General features: G+C 45.6%; 3 protein-coding genes across 5 annotated transcripts in view; 2 read left to right on the top strand and 1 right to left on the bottom strand.

Annotated features, from left to right (window-relative positions):
- Positions 1-1,376: 1,376 nt before the first annotated feature.
- On the bottom strand, positions 1,377-10,144 carry txndc12 (thioredoxin domain containing 12 (endoplasmic reticulum)). The gene is made up of 7 exons (XM_088926529.1): positions 9,983-10,144; positions 7,872-7,932; positions 6,270-6,322; positions 5,433-5,506; positions 4,859-4,928; positions 3,705-3,788; positions 1,377-2,849 (listed from the first exon to the last, which is right to left on the bottom strand). Exons 1-7 carry the CDS (start codon positions 10,068-10,070, stop codon positions 2,770-2,772), a joined length of 510 nt encoding a protein of 169 aa, XP_088782655.1. The 5' UTR covers positions 10,071-10,144; the 3' UTR covers positions 1,377-2,769.
- Positions 10,145-10,961: 817 nt separating this feature from the next.
- On the top strand, positions 10,962-16,745 carry btf3l4 (basic transcription factor 3 like 4). The gene is made up of 6 exons (XM_088926530.1): positions 10,962-11,138; positions 11,987-12,048; positions 13,808-13,921; positions 14,386-14,587; positions 15,458-15,517; positions 16,338-16,745. The coding sequence occupies exons 2-6, from the start codon at positions 11,995-11,997 to the stop codon at positions 16,382-16,384; spliced, it is 477 nt and encodes a 158-aa protein (XP_088782656.1). The 5' UTR covers positions 10,962-11,138; positions 11,987-11,994; the 3' UTR covers positions 16,385-16,745.
- Positions 16,746-19,062: 2,317 nt separating this feature from the next.
- The window catches only part of zfyve9a (zinc finger, FYVE domain containing 9a), a 31,856-nt gene continuing 24,702 nt past the window's right edge, over positions 19,063-26,216 (top strand). For 2 of the 3 annotated variants that reach the window (XM_088927006.1, XM_088927004.1), the window contains exon 1: positions 19,063-19,270. The gene's annotated coding sequence lies outside the window, so the exon portion shown is untranslated. Of the gene's footprint in view, positions 19,271-23,130; positions 23,346-26,216 lie in introns of all 3 variants that reach the window. The other variant, XM_088927005.1, reaches the window with a different exon arrangement.

Raw genomic sequence — 26,216 nt, 5'->3', positions numbered from 1 at the left:
ACAACTTGGAGACTAAAAAAGAAAATCTAGGCTAAGCCGCAGGAGTCTCGGGTGTAGGTCTGGGAAAGCACTAGCCCTGCTCGCTTAAATCGTGTTTCTTTTATAACATAAAACAACAAAAAACAAGCAACAACATTCTGGGAAAACTGTAGAAAATACGCGGGGAGGGGGCTTGTCAAAAAGGTATCTGACGTTTCATCTATCTCCAGATTTAAGTAACACTTATAAGAGCTCTTCAAAAACTCGAAAGCGCTGAGTCACAATATATCCAGGTTACGAAAAGTGTTCAGTCATCACCTTCCCCGAGAATCACTCTCGGGCGATTCTGCCGATGAGCGGGATCGGTCACATTGGACGAGAACACTCTGTCGCGGACGTCCCTGCTCACTCTCCCGGACTTGCAAGAGAGAAGGAGAGCTAGCTGCTCCGCACTCCGGGTCTGGTCGCCCCCTAGTAGAAACTGCTCTGCGCGTTTCCAGGTCCATTACTATGTGCGGCGCCACCGTGTGGACAAAACAGGCTCAGTCGTCTATTAAACCTCGGGAACTCTTTGCAGGCAATAAATAACACATCACCCAGACACTCCCTCATCATCACTCTCGCCAAGTGGAGGGGCCGTTTGGTGTGAGGCCAGCTGGCTGGAAGCCAGGGACAGCTGCTTAGGGGCGAGCTTAAGTGAAAAACGCCTTAGAATGCCTTCGAATTGACATTGTAGAAAAAGCACAGCTCGACTGGTAGCGTGGCTATATCACACGACAGCTCACCACTGGCAGCCCCACTGAAGCTCAGCAGGTGTGAGCCCAGCCCAGCCAGTACCTGGATGGGAGACCTCCTGGGAAAAACTAAGGTTGCTGCTGGAAGAGGTGTTAGTGGGGCCAGTAGGGGGGCCCTCACCCTGCGGTCTGTGTGGGTCCTAATGCTCCAGCATGGCGACGGGGACACTATACTGTAAAAAGGCGCCGTCCTTTGGATGAGATGCAAAACAGAGGTTCTGGTGCTCTGTAGTCATTAATAATTCCAGGGTGTCTCTTAAAAAGAATAGGGGTGTTACCCACCCTGGCCTTTACCAATCATGGCCTTTTAGTAATCCCCATCTCTGAACTGGCCTTATCACTGAGAGCTGGTGTGTGGGGAGTGTATTGGCACACTCTGGCTGCTGTCACATCATCCAGGTGGGGCTGCACACTGGTGGTGGAGGGGATCCCCATTACCTGTAAAGAGCTTTGACAGGAGTGTCCAGAAAAGCACTATATACTGTAAGTGTAAGCGATTATTATTCAACTTCTCTGCAGTCATATGAAAATAAGAGTCAGCAATGATAACCTACACAGTGTGAAAAATCTTGTACCTGGACATTAGCAAAGCACAAGGTGAACCCTTTCTGTTCAAAACTTTATTGTACAGTCAGCCATATAAAAAGAAACAAGACCACCCTTCACTGCAGACAATACTCACATGCCCATCGGAGAGACAGGGATACAAAGCTCAGGAATTTAGGTATAAATCACAGGTTGCACACTACGTCTGTAGTTTAACACAAAGAATCGAAAGTGCAATGACTGTTAGAAAAAAAACATTTTTTGGATGCGGTTGAAATTAAAAAGGTTTTAAACATGCACTATAATTGCCATGCCAATGAAAACAGACACCAGACAGGCCTTTCACATTTGGCTTCCCAAGAAGAGGGTGTTTTCACCAGAGCAAGTCTGGAATTCAGGAGTCAATAAATTAGTAAATGATTATTTCTGCTCACACAATTAATATCCTGATGAAGCAGTATGGTGAGTAATACTACATACCTCTTACTGCAACTGCCTGAACGATGTCAATGCTAGCCAAAGTAATCACAACACTGTGACTTTGACATTGTGGTTTTTATCACAGGAGTTAAAATTAAACATAGTTTGTTAATGATAATATTGAGATTATTTATCTTAGGACGGCTTCCTCATTTACAGTAAAGCATTTGTTTTAATTTCTGGACATTTTAATCGGGAGAAAACGTCTTCCCACAAATAAAATACAAAAAGCAGCTGTATTTTAAAGAAACTAAACCTGGCCATTATTCCAGTGAGGTTTAGTTCTCATAAGGCCACACAAACCAGTTTTAACATTCAGACAGCAGCGCTAAAAAGATACATTTATATGTAGCGTTGTTTTCAAAAGTCCTATTGGCTTTGCTTTATAAAAAAAACGGAATTCGTGTAGTTATGACATGTGGCTCTGCTAAAAATCACATTTCTTCATCTCACAGTCCAGAAACTTCAAACATAACAGGTCTGCATAAGAACAACTGCTTCGAGGTAACAATCTTTTAAAAACATAAGCACGGGGTTTATAAACCTTATTGCAGTTTGTCAGTCAACGGTAGATAACACCCTAGCAGTACAACACTGGCTTAGAAAAGGTTGATACAAAAATGAACTCAAATGCAACGTGTTCTCCCTGTAAGGGGGAACTACAGACTTCATCGCCCTTGACGCCTACTAGTGACATGGAGAGCTTTTCCTTCAGTTCCTCACTGACAGCAGCGAGCTGGAGTTTAGTGGGTTGGCTGGGTCTGCTGGCAGCCCTGGGGGAGATGCGGGTCTCGGTAGGTTTTCAATTGCGCCTTGTACCGGGGGGGGGGTCTCTGGCGACGCGGCTGCAAGGATCCGGCTGCGTGCGCGTACTGGCCCACAGCGGGCGCGCCGCCGGCTCCCTGGCTCCTCCCCCCCCCCACGCCCCGCCCCCCACCGCCCCGGGCGGCGGCGGCGCAGGGCCGTGTGTCTACAGCTCGTCCGCAGCGTGGGCCTGTCGGAAGGCATCTCCCGTCAGCCGCCCCTGGGCTTCCTTCATTCCGGCCACGACTGCAGAGCACCGGACAGGGGAGAGACGGACAGCACCGTGAGCACAGCCAACACGCCCCATCTCCTCAAGGAGCACTCCCCCCACCTACTGGTCAGTCAGGATAATGCACACCTTCGCTTCCGAGTCCGTCTTTCACATACTATCATTTTCACTAGACCTACCAAGTTATGATATTTTTTAATAAAGTTTTAAAAGTATGTTTTGATACACACCAGAAAAATCTTCCATTCCAGGGAAATCTGCATTGCTTTTCACCGAGCTCCTGAGTGTCGTTTCCACATGTGAAATCCTAAAGGTTTATGGCCAGGTCCGTGTCAAGTGGCTATTTTTAATATGAATGTAGAGTTGTTTTACTACATAGTATAGAGCCAACCTGAAACAGCCAGTTGTGTTTCGTGTGTTGTCTCTGCTCACGCCTACCAACCCCATAGCCGCACACGGGAGAGAATGAGGACGTGCAGGAACAACCCTCTGACTCCGCTCACATACAAGCCACGCCCCTTCCACGCGTCACAGGCCCCGCCTCCCAATACAAGAGGTTCAGTGTTGACTGGAGGAGAGGCGTGCCCGTCACAGACAGCACTGCATGCCCGCAAGTACCAGTGGTGCCACAAGGGGTCGCTGTGTCACGAAGACTGCCCTGTTTGACTAATCCCAATCCCGGTCACAGTTAGCTAGTGTCATAACTGGGGCTCGGACCCACGACACCTGGATCTCAAAGCTCCACCTGTGCTAAAGGTAGCGCCCTTACCGGTTGAGCCTCTGGGAAAACCTGGAAAATTTGGAACCGTCGCCGTTTAGCTCCAAAGCAGAAAGCCAAGAGCCAGCGGAGACCAGGATGATGCCCACCTTACCTTGGTCAGCGTTGCTGTAGAAGTACTTGTAGTTGGGGTTCCCATTCTTGTTGGTTATCTCCGGGTGCACCTTGCCAGAGGGGTCTGAAAAAAAACCAAAGCAAAGAGGTGTTTTATGAAAAAACATACATATATAAATTAAATAACAAAAACAAAGAGGACTATTAATATGTTGGCTAAATCATATTCCTGCACTAAAAAAGAATAACTGTAATATTGTTTTATAGACAAAGCACACAAGCTGTTCAAATTCAGAGCACACATTTATCATTTCCTTTCATGTCCAATGACATACCTTTTTGCCGATTTTCAGTGCAGCTGTGAGCATGTATTTTGGATGTAAAGATGAATGTAGGTCGCCTAAAGGACCCATATAATGCAGTTACTTAATCAGCAAGGACTAGGGTGTTGTAATTAATTGTGACTTTCAAAGGGCTCGTCATCTGCACTAAGGACGTGACCCAACATCCACACCTGCGGTCTTGTGGCCTTCATATGTGCATTCCTGCAGGGGTCTGCAAGAGCTAAGCGTCTCATTTCTAGCTTGTTTAACAAGGGTGCTCACGGGCTCCCCCAATGAGCCCTTTACATGCCCTCCCCGTAAGTCTACATGAGAGCCGATACCCCAAATTCCTTGCAACAAGGTGACGTTTCATGTTCTAAGCTATCAAAGTGGAGTGAAGCTGCCACAGAGAATGAAATATTCAAGTGTATGTTGAATAAAGTAAAACAACTTTTTTTTTTACAGTTTTAAAACTCATGGTATTTTATGTAAAAAATTCATTAGGCTGCTTCAGATACACATGTATTCTAGTTGCAAAGTGTGGACATAAAGCTATTAGTTCATTAACTGAGTACCCCATTTCTACCGATGAGTGTTTGTTAACCTAAGTTTTATCTTGTACATGGAAAGAAAGTATTTGATATTTAGACAGGGAGCTATGATTAATGAGTCATGTCATGCGAGGCTGTCCCAATACCCTTTCTGTCACAGTACAACCTCGAATGCTTGTGTACCCCAAGGACACACCTGCTCTACTGTACGTCACTAAAGTGCAGTCCTGGCGGAAAGGCCTAGGGCTCCACGCGACTTCTGGGACACAGCAGAATTCAGCAGTGGGTTTCTGTTGAACGCCTGTCGGCAAGTCTCTTACCGAGGAAGAGAATTCTGGGAATGTAGCCTCCATCTGGGCTGAAAGCGTCATCTTTGGGCTCCTCTTCATCCTGCGAGCGTGAAGCAGTTTCATTTCATTAGCTTCCTGCTGTGAGGTAAAATCACTCGCTCATCCAAGGGCAGCAACCCCTCACTACCTTCTCAACACAACACCTTAAAAGGTGGGAAAACTGGGGGAGAAAAACAAACTATTCTGACAGGGAAAAGACTCGTAACATTGTAGCTACTGATAACATCATGCAAAGGTACCAAGTCTTGCAAATTGATCAGATTGTTATCTATTGATCTTTGAGGAAGAAAAAAAAGAAATTCAGTGATATATTTTAGGTGGGTTATAAGCTTTTTACTGATACCAGTACTCATGGGAATTCTTTCCAGTCTCTCAGCTGGCCACATACCATTCTAAACCAGAGCGCAGCTAGACAGGCGTCTTACCTACCTGTTGCAACTTGAAACCATTTCATATAATCTCAAACCGACTGTTTATTAATCCTATTTGTGAACCATGTATTCTTTTAGATACCAAATGAAAACCCGGATGGCGGTACCCTCACCTCAAGGTTGACCATGACAAAGTTGTGGGCCAGCTCAGAAATCTCTTTAGACTCAGCGAACTTGGGCTTCAGGGCTTTTGAGACACGAATAGGGAAAGGAAAATTAAACCTCACCTCTGCGTTCACCACCTGTCAGATCAATAATATATGGGCACATTTATGTACTGTGATTTCCATCAAAATAAAGATTCCTGTAATGCTATAACCCAACACAAGCAGCAGACAATTCAGTGTGGGCGACCAGAAGGAGCTCAAGAATTCCGGATCAGTTCAGATATCCAGATGCCAGATTAAGAAGGACGAACTGACTAGGGCAGAGGGTGCGTAAAAGTTATTTTGCAAAATTATAAGTGTAAACAGATTGTAAATTGTTTAAGTAGTTTATTTCAAAATACAAAAGAAATGAACATTTTATAAGAAGGTGAGTTTATAAAGACAGCACATCAAATAATGCTCAGGAAGAATTAGGAAATACATTGCACTTATCTCTGTTTTGTTTCTTACATTTCACATTGCTACCTGTAACTTGTATGGCCTCCTCTGATTTGTAATCTTGCTGTCCTTCCTGTACAGCAGCATGCTAATTTACTCATGTGTTGCTTTGGAATTGCAGGGGGAACTGCAGAAAGACTGTACAGCCGACAGGCTTACAGAAGAAAGGAAGGACAGTAGTGGGCACATCTTCTAAAACCCATCATAAAAAACACTTTTATCCCACGTCTAATTTTGTTTTATGTATTCAAACATGCACCTGTGCATTTCTCGTGTCTTTGCATTTGGTATGTTTTACTGTAAATCGCCTTGATGATTCATGAAAGGCGCTGTATAAAATATTACCTTTGCAGGCTCCACACCAGGACTTGTGTATGATGACCATGAGGGGCAGGCCACTGCACACGAGGACACAGAACACACAGTCAGACCACGTGGTCACTGATCATCACTTACAAGTACATCCCAGTCCACTCTGCAGCATCTTGTCACAAAAGGCACTTTATTGTGTCCCAGTTGCTGTATTGTCTAGCTGTCTGTTATCGTGCTTGTTTTGGACATCTGTAATCCTATCATGAGTACTGCATTAAGTACAGACATAAAAGGATTACATCAAAGAAGAAAGCAACCTACAGTACAGTGCCTGTGCTTCAAAGTATTGGGTTACTGCAGCAGGTGACAGAGATGAACACTAGATCCCAAAGGGAAGTCTCTCACCCTTTCCACCCGCGTCTCTTGACAACCAAGATCATACAGTATGTTGAGGCTTTTTTGAGAACGACAGAGGTTATGCGAAAGCAAGTGGACCAACTGTGATGCAGCTGAAAGGAGTGAACTTGACTTTTCCAGCAGGGAGAACTCCTGTATGTTGCATTGTCCTCGAGAAATACAGGAGCTCTCGGACTCTCATTGAACATGCAGCCAGAAGCTCCTATTTCACAAATTGATCCGATTACTCCGTTGAAATGAAAATATTCGGATCAAAACTGGTGTCCACTGCACTTCAAGTGCAGCATGCCATAAGTGCGAGCGGATCTATGAATTTCATGTTCTAATACAGCGGCTGGCACAGAAGATAAGCACCCTATTCCTTTCAACTCTTAGTTTCCCTCTTAAGTCTAGCTCAGATCATTTCTTAAAAATTAATTTATATTCAATCTTTTTAAAATTGTATACACAAGCAATTTGGAAGGGGTAAATATTTAAAGATGTCCATCTTGCAAAGATCGACAGTGAAAATTAAAGAAAGGGGACGCGGGTGGAAACTCAGAAGTTGTGCATCTAATAAGTTGTTGCAGGACCCTGGAACAAGCTGCCCAGCCCAGTTGTGGAAGCCGATACCCTTGAATGATACCTTGTATTGCTCTTCTACTCAATATTAAACAAGGGGTGAATGATGTTTAAGTTTATACAATAACAAGAGCTTTGGTATTTTTTGGGTAAATGTAGTATATAAATTATATAGTTCTAATTAAATAATGTTAGGATATCTTATTTGAAGTGTAGAGTTTAAATGGAGGAATTGTATGCCAACCTTGTACAACAATCAACTAATACCTCATTTAGAATATTGTGTACAATTTTCTTTCTTACAAAAATAAATATTGCTGCTTTGGAATCAGTCCTAAGAAGAGTGACCAGATACATTCTCAGACTTAACATGTGCCACATCGACAGGCTAAAAGAACTAAATATTTTCGTCTGGAAAGAGAGAATATTACAAAGGGGACCAGGCCAACACAAACCAGCGGATCACAGTGGAAACAATGGGGAAAAAGTGCCTGTAAAATCGAGAACAGGACACACTTCTTCACACAAAGAGTGGTGGGGGTGTTGAACAAGCTACCCTGCCATGCAGTTGAAACCAATACACTGGCTGCATGAGATCCAGGGTTCAATTGGCGACTATATACCGAACTGGCTGGCTGGGGCGTCTCATGTTCTTACCTGGCTTCTGCTTCCCTTTTGCCATCCTCCAGACTCCTCCAGTGAATATTATCGCCAAACCCTGCAGAACAACAGGAACAGTGGGATCATCCCTCTGCCAGTGGTGGAGTCAAGCTGGCACAAGCTCAGAGGGAGTTTTACTCTCTTTGGTCTTTAAAAAAAAAACAAAAGAGTAGCCAAAGCACCTAGACCGGAATGAGGGAAAAAGTTCTTCAAAGGCTTCAGCAAGATGGCTTTGACTGATACCGTAACCATCCTTTGAATGCAATACTAGTAAATGGCTTTCAGTGCACTGTGCGCCGTACCAGTTACCTCTTGCTAAGAGTACACTTGCTAACTGCTCCAGTACACTTGCTAACAGCTTGGAGAATTCATTTCAGGAACTATTTTAATAGTTTACTAGCAAGATCAAACCAAAACCGCTTAGAAGAGTCACACACATAAAAATGCAGTCAGTGGGGGAAAACGTGCTGAAAGAGCTTATGAAGATATGCTTCCTTCTTTAATGAACTCAAAGAAAGCAAGAGGAGGTCTCCCAGAGTTCCAGTGCTGTTTTAGATTGAGGCAGCAGTGAGGAGCAGTGTTGAGGCCTCCGGGCTGCTCACTGTAAGGTAGTAGTTTTAGTTCCTGTGCGAGGTATTGCTGCTGTACCCTTGAGCACAGAACTTCCCAGAGACTTCTTCAGTAAGAAACCTAGCTGTATAAATAGGTCATTTTGCACTGAAGTGTCTGCTGGACAAAGTAATAGCAATGAATACCTTTCACAGCCACTGTTCTGTTACTACAAAACCTGACTGAGTGACAGCTCCAGGTACAACAATGATCTTATTCACTAGCTTGACGGGCCTTTAGTGTTTTGCGACACTCCTAGACCTGTATTTCAGTTTTGTATATCACATTGTATTCTCACAGTAGATTACCCCTTCCTCTCTACAGAACAGGTTGCCTTTCCCGCTGTGCACTTATTGTCAGGGCTCTGTTCTCCACCAGCTGCAGGAAAGAGATCAGTCTCCACCGAGAGGAGGCTTAAAACACTGAGGAAGAGGACGTAAATGATGAAGGACCAGTGCATATCTGGCAGCCTCCATAGGCACTGCTATCGAGCTTTCCTTTTACCCAAGCTGGTTAGCCCCTCATGGAACCTACCTTTCCTTAACTGTGATGGCCAAGCTCATTCCACTGGTTTTACAGTCTTCAGCATATTCACGGGACATTAGAAACCCGCAGGACAACTGCACTTTGAGGAGCAGGTCAGTGTGCTTAGGTTTTGAAAAAGTAACAATAATCCAACAAAAATGCTCAGCAACGGCCTGCTCACGTTTGTAACCGTTCTCATGTCCTAAATGAATCTGATTTACTTTATTAAATAAAGATCAAACCGTCTGTCCTAAAATAAGAAAGTCTGATGACCTCCCTTCATTTATGGTCGAACTGTAGAATCACATGAATGGTGAAGTTTTATTGTAGAAAAGAGTACAAATGAAGAAAAAAAAAACGGTAGCATTTAAAAGGAGATAACCAGGTATGTTTTGCAGCGAAACTACTTATTTTTGACGCAAAGAGAATCGGATTTCCATCAACAGCACATTAGACAACACTTTTTGAACTTAATTTGCTGGCATTGTCGTGGAAGTCTCGCAGTGTGTGTTACATGTTGGACTGTTTGCGTAAACGATTTGTTACAAATGTCTTAAACGTATCCCTAATTACTTTCACAACACTGTAACTCATCAGCCAGGCCATTAAGGATTCGTGAGTGTGAGTATGCAAGAGGCGATAAAATTTTGTTTTAGTACAGTACATGCGAGCGTAATAGATATTTCACGAAGGATTTTACGTATACACCAGAAAACATGATTAGTTCACCTCTTCAGTCTCAAATGAAATCTACATGCTACTACTGTACATGGATCTCACTAGTAGAACTGTAGTATGAATTTCACGATTTTCGGAGAATAACTATTAACTAAAAAAAAACGGTTCGTCTCTCTCTCTCACCCACACAAGGTTCATAAAGATTTCTGTAACAGACATGCAGTGATGCCTTCAGTGAAACGCACTGCCGACCAACATGAATTCAACATTCATAACCAAAATATAGCACACCTCACCTCTGCCAAGCCCCTCTCCAGTAGCCACGGAGAGGACGTATAAAAAACACAGCACAGTAAAATGAACCAGCGGCATCTGCATCTTCATTATGAGTTTCAGATCTCGGTAATTATAGGACTCAACCTTGTGCCAAGCCACCAAAACAAAAAAAAATCCAACCCCCCCCCTCACCCAGCGTAATTTTACACTCCCGGTCCGACCTCATCGAGGAAGTGACGACATACGGCTGGCTCGGTCTGCGCTTTTTTGTTATTAAAGGGACAGGGCTTTTGTGCAGGAAAAATAACATCGTAAATATTTCACCTCCATTTTCCATATACTGTAGGCGCACGGCAGTGCTAAGCAGAGAAGAGCCCTTTTCCAAGCCGCGCTCCGGGGGATTCCAACTCTATCTTGAGTTACTTTTGAGACGAAAAAACTATTCCAGCAATATTTTTGTATATTTATTATTTCAATGAAATAAAAGGTAGCACTCATATACGGTTGCTTAAACGGGAATTTTAACCTCCTCTTTCATATGTGATCAAATATCTTAAACTATTAAACTCAACGTTCAGATAACAATGTTGTTGTTAATTGCTATTATATCAATGCATGGCTTCTATGAAATAAAACAATAAAACAAGAAATGGACGATCTATTTTAATATTGGCTACAATATGTGATGCGGCTGGCAATATGTGAGAGCAGTCAGCGATGGGATGAAGCAACAAGATACATATTTGGCTAAAATATTATTGAGCAGTAGTATGACGTTCCAAAATTATTGTATTATTGAAAATAATTTGTGATATAATTTAAATATAATAATTGTGTGATATTTAAGGAGTTATTAAGTGTTACAAGTCATTAAGTAAACTACTGTTACAGAATTTTCTATCCACTGTACTGAATAATAAATTCTTGTGCCCACCGGAAGTCGCGCCGGCGGACTGTTATTTACTGCGACACCGCGACAGCCCTCTCTTCCGCCAAGGCGGGGGGCGGGGCCTCTCGCCGTCACGTGATCGCGGACGCAGGTTCTCCCTTAGATCCGCCATCTTTCGTCGCCGCGTGTTCCTGTCTCTGCGTCTGTGTCTGGATCCCCGTCAAGAGAGAGGCCATCTCTGCTGTAGTGGTGCAGAGGGGACGGAAAATAGAAAAACAGTAAAAAAGGTGCGGGGAAGACGGTTACCGTGCGAAACGAACCAATAGAATGTTGTCATCTTTTTTTTTCCCCGGCCACAGTGTGGTATTTGCTAATGGTAGCTTGCGTAAATACTACTGTGTTGGCTGAAAATGGGCCTTAGCGTTTATTCGTAAGAAATTCAAGTGCTGGCATAAACCTGGAGCTGGATTTGTGGGTATTTTTGTTCGTATGTAATACCTCTATCGCGTATCGGAACAAGTGGGCGCATTCTTGCTGGGTGTGCTGGTCATTTTAATAAAGGCACGTTCATTGTGACTACAGTGTGTGTGTTTTATCTCGTACGGTAGGCAGTGCGCCGAGGGCAGAACCCAGTTGCAGTTTCTCTTTTTTTTTTTCTTTCCTGATCACTCAGTGTGTGCTGACATGCCCGTGAAAGAGTGAGGTTTTATCAAGGCGCCGATTAAATGTCCTCTGTCGTTAACACGTGTTTTTATTGACATTTATGTCTGTCCCTTCTCGTGTGAAGTGGATCTGTTGGGGACAGCCTTGGTTTTTTACGTGAATGGTCACTCTATGATTATTCCTGTAATTTTTTTTTGCATCTAAACCGAGTTTTAGGTTGCAAGCTCTTGATGAATGCTGGACCTAAACAAGGTTTTTAAAGCACTTAAGTAAAACTCAGTTGTCCCCCTGCAGAAGAAAGTAAGTTTGAGGTTTTGACTTAAGTTCTTAAAGACTCCTGTAGATGACTGTAACTTAACAGCTTTATTAACCACCTGCCTCTCCTGCGCTCCGTCAGGCACGGCTGCTGAGTGAGGTACCGGCTCTTTCTTGTAAAAGTAACAGAAGCTGCTGTGTTCTTTTTGTGTTTCAGATAACGCTATGAATCAAGAAAAATTAGCCAAGCTTCAGGCCCAGGTTCGAATAGGTGGAAAGGTAGGAGTCTTCCCCCCCCGATCTCCTCTACAGCTTGTCTGTGTTATTCAAAGTAGTAACAGAATGAAATCCGGTCAAGTTATCCCTCTCAAATTGCTTTCATTAGTACAATTATTTTGAACCATATGTCTGCTTTTGTTATGTATAAAGGCAAACCTGAGTTGAAGTCAGATGTGAAATAACGTTTTTAAGGGTACTTTTGTGATTTCTTCCCAATAGAACAAGGCAGATCTGAGGCAGTCACATTGCTGACTAAAGCTTCTTCAAGAACACCAGGTTACAAGCAAGGAGGCCACCTGGCTTGTTTAATTGATAGACGAGGACTGAGTTCTGTTTGCCGGCGGACGGTCCGTTTTGAAACGCTGGACCTTTAAACCTGTCGATAAAGCCGCACCAGGCCTGTCCCTGTCAACTTCCATCCCTGGGCGCGTGTACACTGCCGTTCCCAGTCAGGATCGGATGATCTCGGAACGTTTGATCGTGATGAGAAGCCCTGCGTTTACAGTCCACTCTAGGTCGGATCGGCAGAGGGCCTTGCGTGCGGGTTGGCCCAGAGATCAATAACTCAGTAACCCACCTGGTTATACAGTGGTGTGCCGCCAGTCAATGCAACACCAACACATGGAGGCCAGGTTTTACTTGATGGGCATTCTGGGCGACATTTTTTTTTTTGCCATCAACCGCAACATCTGCTGCTCGATGCTTGCTCAGTCTGAGCATTTGCACGGGATCAGACTGCCACACGGCTGAAGCCGATACTCTGGCTTCCCACGAGGAGCAGCCCAGTGGGATCCTCGAGGCGTTAAGCTTGTAACTACAAAAGGGACAAGACGGGCCGAATGGCCTCGTCTCGTTTGTAGCCTTTCTCGTGCTCTTAGTGACGTCGGTCACTTGAAAAGCTGTTCATTCCTCTTCCTGGAAAGCCACCACACCCCTGAGGAGAACATGCAGTCCGAGGCAGGATCCACGATCATTCACCCTACCGTTCTGGGAGTGGGGTCAAGTACTACTGGGTAGACTGGATGAGAATCGGAAATGGCAGTGTCAATTGTCTCGTCCATTTAAAAGTCTCGCGACTCTGATAGAGCTGAGCATCCCTTGATAACGGCGGATGAAAGGGATGACTTTGAAGCTCACCCTCCGTTCGGTGGAGTGGGACACGGACCCGTTGAGCACTGTTTGGAGACCTCCGTTATTTGCCGCTTGGTCAAAGCGAAGCGGTAAAAAAAAACACAAAAAACAGCTCTTCCTGCTGTTCACACAGGCCCTAGTTCTGCTTGCGTCTGCATTCCTTTCATGGTGGTGTTTGGTTTGTGCCATTCATGCAGGGCGCTGGTGGCTTTTACCAGCTCTGCGATTTAAAAAGGACAAGAGGCTCATGTCCCTCTACTGTCCCATCTCTTCAAAGCCATTCTGTAGAAGTTCTTTTAGTAGTACGGCTTCTAGCAAATTTTGGACCCTGGGTTTTGGGATGGACGATGGAAAACATTCACGGGTTTAATTTAAGCCCGTTCTTCCAGGTTTTCAATGAAAACCTATGTTCTTTGTGATTAACGGGAATCGGCTGAAATGTTAGCTTTATCTCAAAGAGAAATGTTGTCATTCTCTTGCAGTTTTGTTTTGGTTATTCGTTCCTTTCCACATCCTGGGTCCTCAAAACTGTTCCTGGCTTCCTCCACTCTTTTCTCTTTCCTTCCTGTGGTTTTGCTGTGCGCGCATGTGTGCCTCTGTCCCACGTTTTCTCCTGTTCGGTCTGCAGGGAACAGCGCGTAGGAAGAAGAAGGTTGTACACAGAACAGCAACGGCCGATGACAAAAAACTTCAAAGTTCTCTCAAGAAACTGGCTGTGAACAACATTGCAGGCATTGAGGAGGTGAGTAACCTCATACAAGCCCAGTGTCGTAGGGTCTGTTTCATTGGACACCAGTGTAAAGCAGCGGTGAGGGATCTGGGCTTGTATTGAGAAAGTTGTGGGTTCAAATCCTGGGTGTGAGGCACTGGAGTTGCACTTTTGAGCATGGCACTTCACTTGGATTGTTTTTGTAGAACGCCCAGATGTATAAAATGGGTGCAAAGGTAAGTCACATTGGATAAAAGTATGAGCCAACTGATAGTTATGTACTTAAGGATCTTCTGGCCCTTTCGTGATCTGAAACAATCTTGAAAGGAGTTCCTTAACGTGCGTAAAATAGCAAAACCACTTTGTTTAGCCTGACTGTCTTTAATGTGGCATGTGAAGGCAGACGTTGATAGTGAAAAGAAAAGACCCGGATAGCAGCGTGATTTATCCCCCCCCCACATCGGGAGCTTGTTCTGATCGGCGGGCTGTCTCCGCAGGTGAACATGATCAAGGACGACGGGACCGTGATTCACTTTAACAACCCCAAGGTGCAGGCCTCCCTGTCTGCCAACACTTTCGCCATCACCGGCCACGCGGAAACCAAGCAGCTCACAGAGATGCTCCCGGGCATCCTCAGCCAGCTGGGCGCCGACAGCCTGACCAGCCTCCGCAAACTCGCAGAGCAGTTCCCGCGGCAAGGTGTGTGTCCTGCAGGTGATTGCAGGTCAAGAGGTCTCGAGATGCCCGCTTTTGTTTTGATAGTGATGTGTGCCGTTTCAGGGTGCTGCGGTGGCGCAGTGCTGAACGTTGCTGCCTCGCAGCGCTGGCCCCCCCCCGAGTTCAATTCCAAGACCCGGGGAGCTATCTGGGTGGGGTTTGCATGTTCTCCCCTGGTTTGCTTTGGTTTTCTCCTTTGGGTGCTCCGATTTCCTCCCGCTGTAGGCAGGTTAATTGGCTTCTGAGAAAATTGGGCCTGGTGTGGGGGGGGGTGTGCGTGTTGGTCGGTGTCTGTCTGCCCTGTGATGGATTGGCGTCCTGTCCAGGGTGTATCCTGCTTTTCGCCCGTTGCTTGCTGGGATAGGCTCCAGCTCCAGGGGTGTAGCCAGAGGGGAAGCACTAAATATGGCTTTGCCTCCCCAGCTGCCTCCCCATTTTCGGCGTTGCCTAAAATCTTGCAGTCATAAATTTACCAACAAAATAAAACGTAAATGTAGGAAACAATTATGATGCATCTAAGCTGTTTTTTCAGAGAGCGTACATGTAGCCTATATTAGCAGCAGTCGGTGTGGGCAGACAGGCGGCAGATTGTAGTAGACCGTTCCTACGCCGCTCGTTGTGAAAGCAGCGCAAGATTTTGGCCCTGGCTTGTGCGTCAGTCATGTTCTTAACCCACCCGAACATGTTTGCTCACATACACCCTGCCTCCTCATCTGTTCAAGTTGCAGAACTCTTTCACTGCCTTCTTCTGTGAAAAGAGCTGGCAGTATATCAATCTTTTGAGGGATCCAAACCTAAAATGAATGAATAGATTGAGTAAACTTGACATGCTTTTTTTTTTGTCCCATGTAGTGCTTGATAACAAAGCGCCCAAAGCAGAGGATATTGACGAAGAAGACGACGATGTCCCAGGTACTGATGTTGTTTACACTCATTATATCCGACCTGCAAGATGCATTAACTAAAACTTAACATTGTGTTAAGAGTCTGGTGAACCTTCACGTCAAAAAAGGTTATTTGATTTGATCCACTCTGATAAAAGTATTGACTTATGTAATTATAAGTAGATTTTGTATCGCTCAATTTAGCGACGACTTTAGATGATATTCTCTTAATTTCATCATATCTATGAATGTTTGTTGTTGGGTTGGAAATGCATGACCGGAGAAGCAAGTAACTTTTTTCTTGATGGACATGGCTGACAAAATGTGTTTGCAGCTTGAGGAGAGGACAAAAGATCTCCTTGAGACGTGCATACTTGTCTTCTACATCTTCTCCTGCATCTAGAAATGTGTGGTTATGCATCAGCAGACTGCTGTTTGTCTTTCCTCTGAAGCTGGCTGTTTTTTTTCCCTAAATCAAGTCTTTACTCCAGATGGCTGTAGTAGGAGGGAGTTAAAGATTGTGTAAAAACACCAGATGCTCGAGGCAGTCAGTACAGTGCTGGTTACGTCTTTGGGTCGATGCCGGAGCAGTGCAGTGAAATTTATTGAATTACTCACGGACTCGTGACCGGGGGGGGTGGGGGGGGTGCGTTCATGAAAAGGAATCGCCACAGGATTGAAGTGGCCGTGATGAGGAGGCACGGGGCGGTCGCTACCCACCCCACAGCCCCCAGAAGAGCCAGAGCATGGAGATGCCGAGACGTGAAGGCTGTGCCTTTTGTGCTGAAGTGTGAGCCGTGGCGTTTCTCGAGCTGACCCCACCTGGCCGACTCTTTCTCCCCTTGCAGACCTCGTAGAGAACTTCGACGAAGCGTCCAAGAACGAGGCGAACTGAGGCCGGCTGGAGAGGGGGGCCGGAGCTCTTCCTGCGCCGGGGAGGGGCGACGACGTTCAAGGAAGCGGCTCGTTTCAGTGTTTTAACCTTAGAAACAGGAGTTATTATTTCAGCGTTGCGACGGACGAAAAGACTTTTTTGTATTTTTAACAGGCTGCCCGCTTCGGGATCTTCCATTCTGGACCGATTTGTGCACTAAAACGCCATCGACACAATTTCCTGAAAAAAAGGTTCCCAGCATTTAATTTTTTGTTTTGTTTTGAAGCGGCCTGGCTGCGAATGCAGTGGTGAAGGTGAAAGCTAGTCTTATTTAATTTTTTTTTCTCCTTGCAAACTACACAATAAAAGATTGATTAACCTTTTCTATATGGTGCTGTTTCATTAGACAGTGCAACACTTTGTATGGATACGGCTGGTAAAGGAAATTTGATGGCTATTTTATTAAGGGAAATGGTACTTGTGAATCACCTTGGCTTGACCCTGGGATGTTCATGAGGGCACAGGGGACATGAGTACTGTCCGTTCTCTTCTCAGAAACCTGCTTTTGTAAGGTCATTTCACACACTGTAAACCCCATAAAGCATTGCAGGAGAATTGGCATTGATGGGAGGGGTGTCATACTCTGGCTGGCTGGAGTCTGCCCCCACCTGGTGGAGCCCGGTCACGGTCTGCTAGTGTCACAGCTCAAGCGATGCTCTTATCGCCCCCCAGAGCATAATTTAGTGGGTGTATGGAACAAGCTACCCAGCCACGTGGCCTTGGATCAGTTAACTGCTCAAGCACCAAAGGGCCTGGGTAGTCTCCTCTCGTTGGTACCTGCTCACATGTTCTTATGCCTCGCACCTTGGGCAGCTGGACTGGATCTCCGAGTGAGCCGATTTAACAGTTCGGCCAGCCTAGAGCCTAAGGGTAATAATCTGGGTTCAGCCAGGGACTGTAAATCATGCTTTTGTGTTCCCGGGTTGAAATCGACATCTCTGCTCTTCCCACCGAAGCAGTGCCTGTAAGAGGTTTCACGTCCAGCCGTCAAAGTGATCCATCAATTAACGCAGCGAGTCTCGATGAACATTTTCTATATATTCCGTAACCTGAAAAAAAATAATCCAGCGGTATGTTTTTCCCCAAAATGGAAATATCCAACAGGGGGCACTGTTTCTTTCTTTTTAATATCTGTACTGGGGGGGGAAGAGCTGGATACTGGTTACTTGCACGGTCGCACAGTTTTCAACAGCTTGAGCAAGAAAGTTTTGCCAGCGATCCGGCATCGTTGCTAGTGGCGTATTAATGCAGTTTCACTAGCATCCCTGGACAGAGATGGACGCCAAATAAAAAGTTAAGGTAAAGGCGTAATAGCATTTCCTCTGACCAATACAAAGGCTTAAACATAACCGGTAGTTACATGTAATTGCGGGTGAATCGCTATATGTATTAAAAAACATCAAACGTTTCAAGTTTATTTTACGATTTTTGTGTTTAAATGTGACGACTTTTCTAGAAACCTGTACCACACGCTTGCTTCCAATGAAAATGAAGCTTTTATGCAGGGCAAGCGGTGCACAGGGAGTCTGTTAACGGTGACAGGTCACACGGTAAGGTGCACGCAAGATGAAGTGTTTCAGACGTGCACTGAGAAGTTGTGAATGCACTGCAGATCATGGTGTGAGTCACAGCACGATTTAACTCCGTTTTTACATTTTCTATTGGTCGGTGAGTCGAATGAATCCAACTGGTAAATGTGTGAGGCATTCAGGAATTTACGGATCCGTCCGATTACTGTGACGTCCCAACAAAACGGTGAGTCGAATTAATCCCAACTTTTAATTTGTTAGGAATTCAGAAATCTACGATCACCGTGACATCTGTATAAAAGCGGTCTCGTCTTTTAATAATTTCACATTGCTTCTCCGAGCCCTCGACTTAAAGTGAAGCCCGGTTTGAAAAAGACTTTTGTACGAGTCGTAAAGCTATCTTGTAGCATCTTTTTCAGCGCCCAATGAGGCGCCGAAGGCGTTGTCTTCCACGGTTCAAATTTTAGTGCGCATCAGTCATTCACAAACAGAGATTAGCCGACGGACGACCAAGTTAATTTTTCTGCAACTCCATTCGCAACGCGAGCTTTCGGCGTAAAATGCCGTCTGCCGCAGACTTTAAGATTTAAAAAAAAAAGTTGTATATTCGTATTTAGGCAAAATATTTACGTGCTTAAGTGACGGGGGATAATTATTTAGCAGTTTCTTCGCGGGCAGCGTGAGAGTCCTGGCGTTTCTGACATAATTACCGATGTTTGTTTCACAGCACAGACCGCTCTGTTCTGACTGTGCATTTCGGTTCAAGAAACATGGCAAAGGAGACGAGATAACAAGCCGATTGCCTGTTTGCCTACCTAAGTAGAAGAGCTACGGTTATTTATTTTGCATCATAAGATGCCTGCGCCTACCTTTCCTCCGGCCTAGAGGGTGCTGTGTTTTCCTGCCTTACACTATCCGCAGATATTCTATTGGCCTGAGCTGGGAGAATTGTCGAGCAGGGGCTAGTGTGACGCGGATGCCATTCCGGCTCTAAATGAGAACCCGGCGGAGCGATACATATTTGCAGCACTCGGAGCCAAAATGGCGTGCTGCCGTGCAGTTTCCTTAACCTTCTCTACGTTATAATACTTGGGGGAGGTGTCCTTCTGTTCCCTATCTCAACTACCCGACTTGTTCTGGAGCCTGGAGACATCGGGAGTTCAAACGAGGAGACTTATAGATCGTTAATATAGAAAAAAAAAGAAATAGATATCCAAGGAGAAGCCTTTCGGACTCGTTAGTTCCCCGAAAATACGCGGGATGTGGAGGGACGTGTTTCGTGGCGTTTTAGGATCTTGAGAAGATGAGGGGACCGCAGGTGAGACAGAAACGCTCGAGTTTGTTGCATGTCATGTTGAAGCAATGATTTTTGAAAGGGGTGGGGGATGGATATTAATTAATTCACACCCCAGATTGCAAGCGGGCTGTATGTCTCATTTTACACGCAAAATAAAATTGCAAGCTTCGGGAAAACGCAGTGAAATCGGAGGCTGGAAAGGTGTCTGTTGTCTTTTTTTTTTTACCTGCCGGTGAATAAAATGTTAAGGGTCGTAATTCCTCAAACGAAGATCCTAGCGTGTCACATTCTTTAGCAGCGCAGACCACGGTGCTTTGCCAGTTGTACATTAATCCGAAGAGGAACCGGCTCCCCGGAGCGTGATCGCATTTCGTTCTGCAAATCGGTGATCATGCCCGAGCCCGGCCGTGGAAAGTCACTGCAGAGGCTGTTGTTATTTCCAAAAGTGCATCATAGAGTTTGGTCTTGTCGTCCGCCTCCTCTACGGTCTTGGCGCTTTCCAGCTGCTCCTGCTAATGCAGAACATGGGGTAAGCGCTTTCCCCGTGAGGGGCTGTGGCTTTAGCACGAGTGTTTTTATTTTTTTGTAAAGCCGCGGTTGGTCCCGTTGTTTACACGAAGTTGAAGCTCGGCCTTTATCCACCCCGGCCGCGGCAGAGCCCTGTCCCAACCGCAGTGACAGCGGGACGGACTGGTGCAGGAGTGGGGGGGACCCCCCGCTGCTGTTTCACAAACCGGGATCAACGCGGAGAGAACCCCCGTCCTGTGCATTTAGTGCTCACGGCTGGCCTGGGCCGTAGACGCATGCCCTTTAAAGGCGATTGATAAGTGTCGAGCTGAGACTGCTGAATTTTACACACGCTCTCTCGCCTCATCTTGGGGGTGGCATTTTTTGGTTGTTTTCGAGAAACGGGGCCGGGAAAAAAAAAACCCAGCCCCCACCAGCGTGTGATTTGGAGAGAGCGAGTGACTTTCCCTTTCCTTTCAGATAAAAAAAAGTTAAATGGATCTGGGGATCCTTCGGCGTCTGGAGTCCTGCGTGTTTCGAGATCGGATCTGAAATTGCCGATCTGTGTCCCCAAGAGCTGACTATCGCCAGTCTAGTCTAGGAAGAGAAACTTGTGTACATAGAAGGAGCTGAACGTCTCGGATCATTGTATTTTTATTTTTTTAGTTTGTAATAATTTGCTTGCTGGGTGTCCTGATGACTGCAATCGTAGAAAAAGAAAATCTGTTCCTGAAAAGATACAGATCTTATGTCACAGTACGGTAGTTGAGTCATTCCGTACATGGGGATTTGCATATTTGATCACCGCCGTGCTAATTCCCTCGCTGGTGTCTGCAAGGGGGGGGGGGGTCTATAGCGGCTCGCGGAGACGGGTGGGCGGCGGAACTCTGTGGGTCTCGAGCCGGGGTGCGCACCGACGCCGCGCTGTGATTGGCTGCGGCGGGGCGGTACGTCACAGGCCGAATGTAAAGCATCTCGTGGCCCGCATGGTCAGCCGAGGACGCCTCAGCGTCCCCCCCCCCCCACCCAGTGCACGCAAAAAATGCACGATTGCATGTTCTCCTCCTCCTCCTCCTCCTCATCATCATCATCATTTGAGAAGACTCTCGGCTACCTGCGTTTGTGCCTGGCGGGGGAACCTGCTTGAAAAGTCTTCGCCCTGTTGCGATACCCGCCCATCACAGTGTCTTTTCTTTCAAATTTTGTTTTAAAGACAAAAAAAAAAACACGCACACACACACTCGGTAGATACGTCGCTCGCATCGTTTTAAGACTTGGATTTGTAAAGGCGCGTCCTAAAAGTCAGTAAGCCAATAAAAACCGGTCTTCGCTGTATGGAGAGGTGTTTTATTTTGGCCCCGCTCACGGCGCTTCACCGTTTGGGGTGGCAGGCCTTCGTGTGTCGGCTGTTAAAACGTTATTCTCCCCACTTCAAGTGAGCTGTCATTTTCGTTCGTGTTGGGGATCGGGTTGTCAGCCGTTAAACTGTTGCTTCACAACCCCTCTCTTCACCACGGATTTCTGGAGGGAGAAGACCGTGTTTCTGGGCTCTGTTTTAGGGGCTGGAGGTTTGCATCCATATCTAGTCCTTAAACAAAGAGTGTGTACTCGCTGTACAAGAATTCCTCATACAGATTCTGAAGTAATCGGGTCGGGTTCGACATCCCTCCTTATTTTGCAGCTTCTGTACATATGTTGGAGTCTTCTGTTTTATAAGCATAATTAAGACGGAAGATTACTGCGATTATACACAATGTTGGGGGGGGGGGGGAAGTACTTCAAAGAGAGAATCCAGGGCTCTCTAATCCACTCTTAAATAACTGTCACTTTGACGCCATCCTGAAACTTCTTATATTGTAATGGGAGCATTTGCATAATCCAGCACGAGGTTTTGCTTTCTGCTAATTTCTCCACTGGAATGAAGTGGAGGATATTAATACCCGCCTGAGCTTGATCAGAAAATACTTCTGCTCGTTCTGTAGCCTCGGTTTTGTCCACCAACACTTGCTGCTGAAGTGATGCCCCCTGGAACGTGATGACAGGGGATGGGTGTGACGGGACTGAGAGTCTTTCCTGTTACGCCAGTGGGTCAGGGTGACCCCGCACACCCATTGTTTTCCTTTCTCGGTGACACAATCAAACGCCTTCATTGGCTTAATAATAAGATTAAGCCTGAACTATTTGTTCCCAGCTCTTCAACGCGTTGGAGCTCTAGTTGACATGTTGTGATTTGTAAGTGAAATAAAATGCAAATATCCCAAAAGGTGAAATGGCTTTTTAGGTCAACCAAAGCTTCAGTGTTCTATTGAAGGAGAGGAGGAATGAAAACCACCGGATGTGTGGGTCACTAGGTCATTGGGAATCCCTGTGTTACACCCCGATTTGCTGTCTGAGCCTCGTAAAGTCAGGCTTTGTCTGCGAGACCCGGCCAGGGAGGCTGAGTGGTGTCGGTGGCTGGTCTTTATTTCAGGAGGCGCATTAAAAAGGAGAGGAGAGCTCTGCTCACTGGAGAGGGGATGTTTGACCTCTCCTGGAAGATTTACCTGTGGCCGTTCAGGAGGGCAGAGCTGCGAGTCTGCTGTCTGATCACTGTGTGCGTGCTGTCGCAGTCTCCGCTGCAGTCTTGTAAGATGTTTAGGCCACTTCATTCCAGCATCAACCCTCGAGGGTGTCAGGTTGTTCTTCGTGTTGTTTCGTCGCCTCCAGTGAGATCTAGTTCAAAGCACAGGGGAGAGTCTTGTAATAGCTGTCAAGGCTCGCTGTAGCGCTGCACAGCACACATCCCGTTGTTTGGCAAGCAGACGCGGTTTCGTGACAGTTTTGGTTTTCAGTTCAATATCGGTGTAAAAATGAGGTTTTCTTGGCCAATTTTTTTCCCCTACCTAGGTAAAAATTCAAGGGAATGTGCGTTATTGCTCCCGGGTTTTTTAAATGTTTGAGACCTTTCTCTTTTTTTTTAGCCAGAAAGTTTTTGGGTGTGTTGTGTCCCGTAGGAAGGTACTGTCGGCCAGTACTGGAGCTCCCATTTCTTGTCAAGGTTTGTGCTACCATCTATTTCTTACCTCCTTTCAGATAAGTCTGCTGACGTACTGCGTGTACAGAAAAAAAAACAGTTGTCAAATGGTTTGGAGGCCTTCAGCGAGAACTCGTTGTTCCCCAAATCTCAAGCCTCTATTGTAGCTCCACATTGAGCTTAAATCCGGACTAAGCAGCTCTCCGGCTGGCAACAGAGCATTGTAAAAACTTGGAGAGGCCAGGCATTCTCCTGTGTGAGGATACACCCCTGATCTCCCTCTCCCACCCGCCCCCCACCATTCTTCACCCAAGGAAATCATTAATCGGCATTTCCTGTTGCCGCCCTCTGTCTCTCCCAGCATGGCCAGGGCAGATAGCACTTGGGACAGGAACTGAGGCGTAGAACCGCAGAACCCTGGTTGGCCCTTCCGGGCTCCCAAGCCGCCTGACCGGTGAGGGGACGTGTCAGGCGTTCTCTGTGCCTCTGGTTGCCTGGTAGGAGCTCCTCGTACTCGGTTCCTCCCACTCCGAAGAACACAAAAAGAAAGTCTTGAGGGAAAGGCCGGACGAGACTGTAAGTCCTCGGCTTGGAATGCAGCACCCGGCCTCATATTTACATGTGGCGAGTCGCTTAACAGCGCTGCCAGGAATGCCGCTGTGAAACTCGGGAGGCAGCTGGAAACTGGACTTCTGCCACAGGCTGAATTCCAGTATTTTCTTCATCTGGGGGTACAGGCATCACTTGAGAGGCTGGACAGATAGGTGGCATTAGCTAAACCTTCCTGGCCGCGTTTTGGGCGGTGTATGCACACCCCCTGATTTCAAATTCATCAGATTAGGGTGGGAATTCTGTGCTGTAGGTACAGGGATCTTGCCGTGCAGGTATAGATGGAAGTGCTGAGTGAGCGGTATAGGGAATGTTGGTGCGTGAGGCCCAGTTCTGTCCAGTTCCTGGTTTTCTGTTGCTTGTGACTGTGCAAGGTTGTGTGGAGTTTGAAGCTCGAGGCCAGGGGCCAGTCAGAAGGGGCGTGTCAGGAGTTAGCTCGTGCACTCGTTCTTACGGATTTGCATGCCAAAATGTAAGTAGGACCTTTATTGAGTAATCAAAATTTAATATTAAAATATGTCTAAAATTAATTTATTAAGAGGCACATTTAGCGTGATGCTCTCCCTTGTTGAGTTAAGTTGTTAATGGGGAACTGCAGTCCCAATTTCCCAGACTGGTTATTACATGTCAGTAAAAAGATAAAGTCATTGACAGTGTAGAAACATTTGACAAATTTCCAATTAAACCTTTGGTCTCACCACGGGTGAGAGTGAGAATTCAAGAGAATTGCGACATGGTGCGGCCCTTCCTGCTCACTAGTCACTGTACCGACTGGTATACTGTGATGTGCGAGGGGATAAGTACAGGTTGTGCAGCAGACATTTCGCCGCAGAAATGTTCCAACATGATCAGCATGAGTTAACAAATAAGCTCCATTTATCTGCTCTCAAAGTCAAGAGCAATATTTGTATGGGATTAAAAGATATGTGTTCACAAGCCCGTTTGTTTACAGTGTAATAGGGCCGCACAGGTCACCAGAAGTTTTGCTGCCTCATTCTGAATCGCAGAACATGGTGTTGCACATGCCTGGAAATGTATGTAAATAGTTTTTGTGATGTAGATAATACTTTATTGATCCCGAAGGGAAATTGATGAATGTAAATTGGAGGTTTTACAAGTTATTGTGTAAATTTTACTTTCATTGTGGTTTGAAATGCACACATCAGTGCTGATTCTTTCTAACCCAGAAATATAAAAATAGCATTGCAGTTCTGCTTTAACTGGCTGAGAGAGGGACACTCGTGTGTATTGTATAAAAAATACCTGTTAACAGAGGTATGGTGGTCCTAATGCTGAACAAACTCTCCAACAAATCCGAATCTTTATGCCAAAAAGGGGGGGAGGGAGAAAAAGCAATCCATGCTGCCGTCATTGCAAGAAGTTTTAACTGAGCCTTGGCTTTAATCCATTTAACGCGTTGCTGAGGAGAGACGCTCCATGAATTGCAATAGGTGCTTCTTCTGGTCTGGAGGCTCTTATTAAATGCGGCTGAGAGTGACATAGTGCTAAGTAAGCAACACGGTAAATAGGAAGGATATTGGAAATGTCCAAGATGAGAGAATATTTAATCCTAGACCAGAGATTAAAAGGCTTTCCACATCACAGCTAGGTACAGTTTCGTGCACAGCATTTTCCCCTTTATTTCGTAATGACTAGTGATGATTGTTGAACCCACCCAATCTGGAATAGCCAGTTATCTTTTTTTCTCATCTTAGCTAGCAGTTCTGAACCCTGTAGCTGCACACAGGAGAATGAGGAAGTGTAGGTAGGCTCCTCCCACTGTCCATCTCTGGTCTCCTAACCTGTCATTGGCTAAACAGCCCCATTCCGGTGGTTCAGCACCAGTTGGAGGAGAGTTGGTTATGTCCCCCACCGATTGTAGGATACAGTTTCGGGAAAGCCAACTGTGGAAGAAGGTTCAATGGCAAAGTTTTAAAATATATTCTGCTTGAAGCACAGACCAAATGCATCTCTAGAGTTAGCCAATCAAAGGCTCGAAATCTGCGACCCAACTGATTAAATAAATCGGTAAAGAAAAAAGCACTATATAAAAATGATTACTTCTCTTTCTTAACCTTTTTTAAAAAATGGAGTACCATAAATTGCCAGTACGAGTTAAAGGGGGTATTTTACAAACCGGAGAGAGAAGAATATTTTAATGGAGGCTAAAATAAATGAGCTTTTTCATTACTATGACAGCCGAAGAACAGAAAATGATGACGTTTCTTTGAGATAATGAGAATGTTTTAGACCTGTGGTTTTAAACATAGTGACCACAGCCCAGTTGTGGCCCTGGAGAGCCCTGGCCAGGATCCAGTCCAAGACTTGTCTGGGCCTGCTGGAGCCTGTGTAGTCCACGCGCACAGAGCACTGCTCATCGTAATTTCTATTTAATAAAAGTATATACTGTATATGTTTTGTTGCGTAGCTGCTGGTTGCAAAGGAACAAGTAAAGGTTAATTCATCCCTGAAAAGCAGAAAGAAGAAAGTGATTCGGCTGTTGAGCGTTTCTTCTGGATACACTTCTAGATGTACAGTACATAGTGAACATCTAGAGCTATGAAGGAGCAAGTAATAGGTTTATCCCATGCTGAGAAGAGAAGAAAGAAAACATAACGTTTCGGCCGTGGAGCCTTCTTCAGGTGTGAGCACTATGGTAAAGTTGTAAAAGGCACTGGTAAGATCCGATTTAGAATAGGGTTCTGTTTTGCTCACCATGTTAAAAATAAGATATTGCTATGCTGGAATCAGTCCAGAGGTGAGCAACCAGAGACACTCCCAGGCTGAAAGGAATGTCCTACACTCATGGGCTCAAAGAACTGAACCTTTTTCGTCTTG

This window comes from Atractosteus spatula, chromosome 11 (assembly GCF_055471065.1).
Source record: "Atractosteus spatula isolate fAtrSpa1 chromosome 11, fAtrSpa1.hap1, whole genome shotgun sequence".
NCBI classification, from domain to species: Eukaryota; Metazoa; Chordata; class Actinopteri; order Semionotiformes; family Lepisosteidae; genus Atractosteus; species Atractosteus spatula.
This window is presented reverse-complemented; position numbering and strand designations above follow the sequence as displayed.

Excerpts from the sequence above, each read along its gene's own strand:
- txndc12 (XM_088926529.1), bottom strand. The coding sequence starts at position 10,070 with ATGAAGATGCAGATGCCGCTGGTTCATTTTACTGTGCTGTGTTTTTTA. Across the intron at positions 5,507-6,269 it reads CTGGTGTGGAGCCTGCAAAG|CCCTGAAGCCCAAGTTCGCT; the intron begins GTAATATTTTAT and ends GTGTCTCAAAAG. Across the intron at positions 2,850-3,704 it reads CTACAGCAACGCTGACCAAG|TCGTGGCCGGAATGAAGGAA; the intron begins GTAAGGTGGGCA and ends GGTGCTCTGCAG.
- btf3l4 (XM_088926530.1), top strand. The coding sequence starts at position 11,995 with ATGAATCAAGAAAAATTAGCCAAGCTTCAGGCCCAGGTTCGAATAGGT. Across the intron at positions 13,922-14,385 it reads ACATTGCAGGCATTGAGGAG|GTGAACATGATCAAGGACGA; the intron begins GTGAGTAACCTC and ends CTGTCTCCGCAG. Across the intron at positions 14,588-15,457 it reads AGAGCAGTTCCCGCGGCAAG|TGCTTGATAACAAAGCGCCC; the intron begins GTGTGTGTCCTG and ends TGTCCCATGTAG.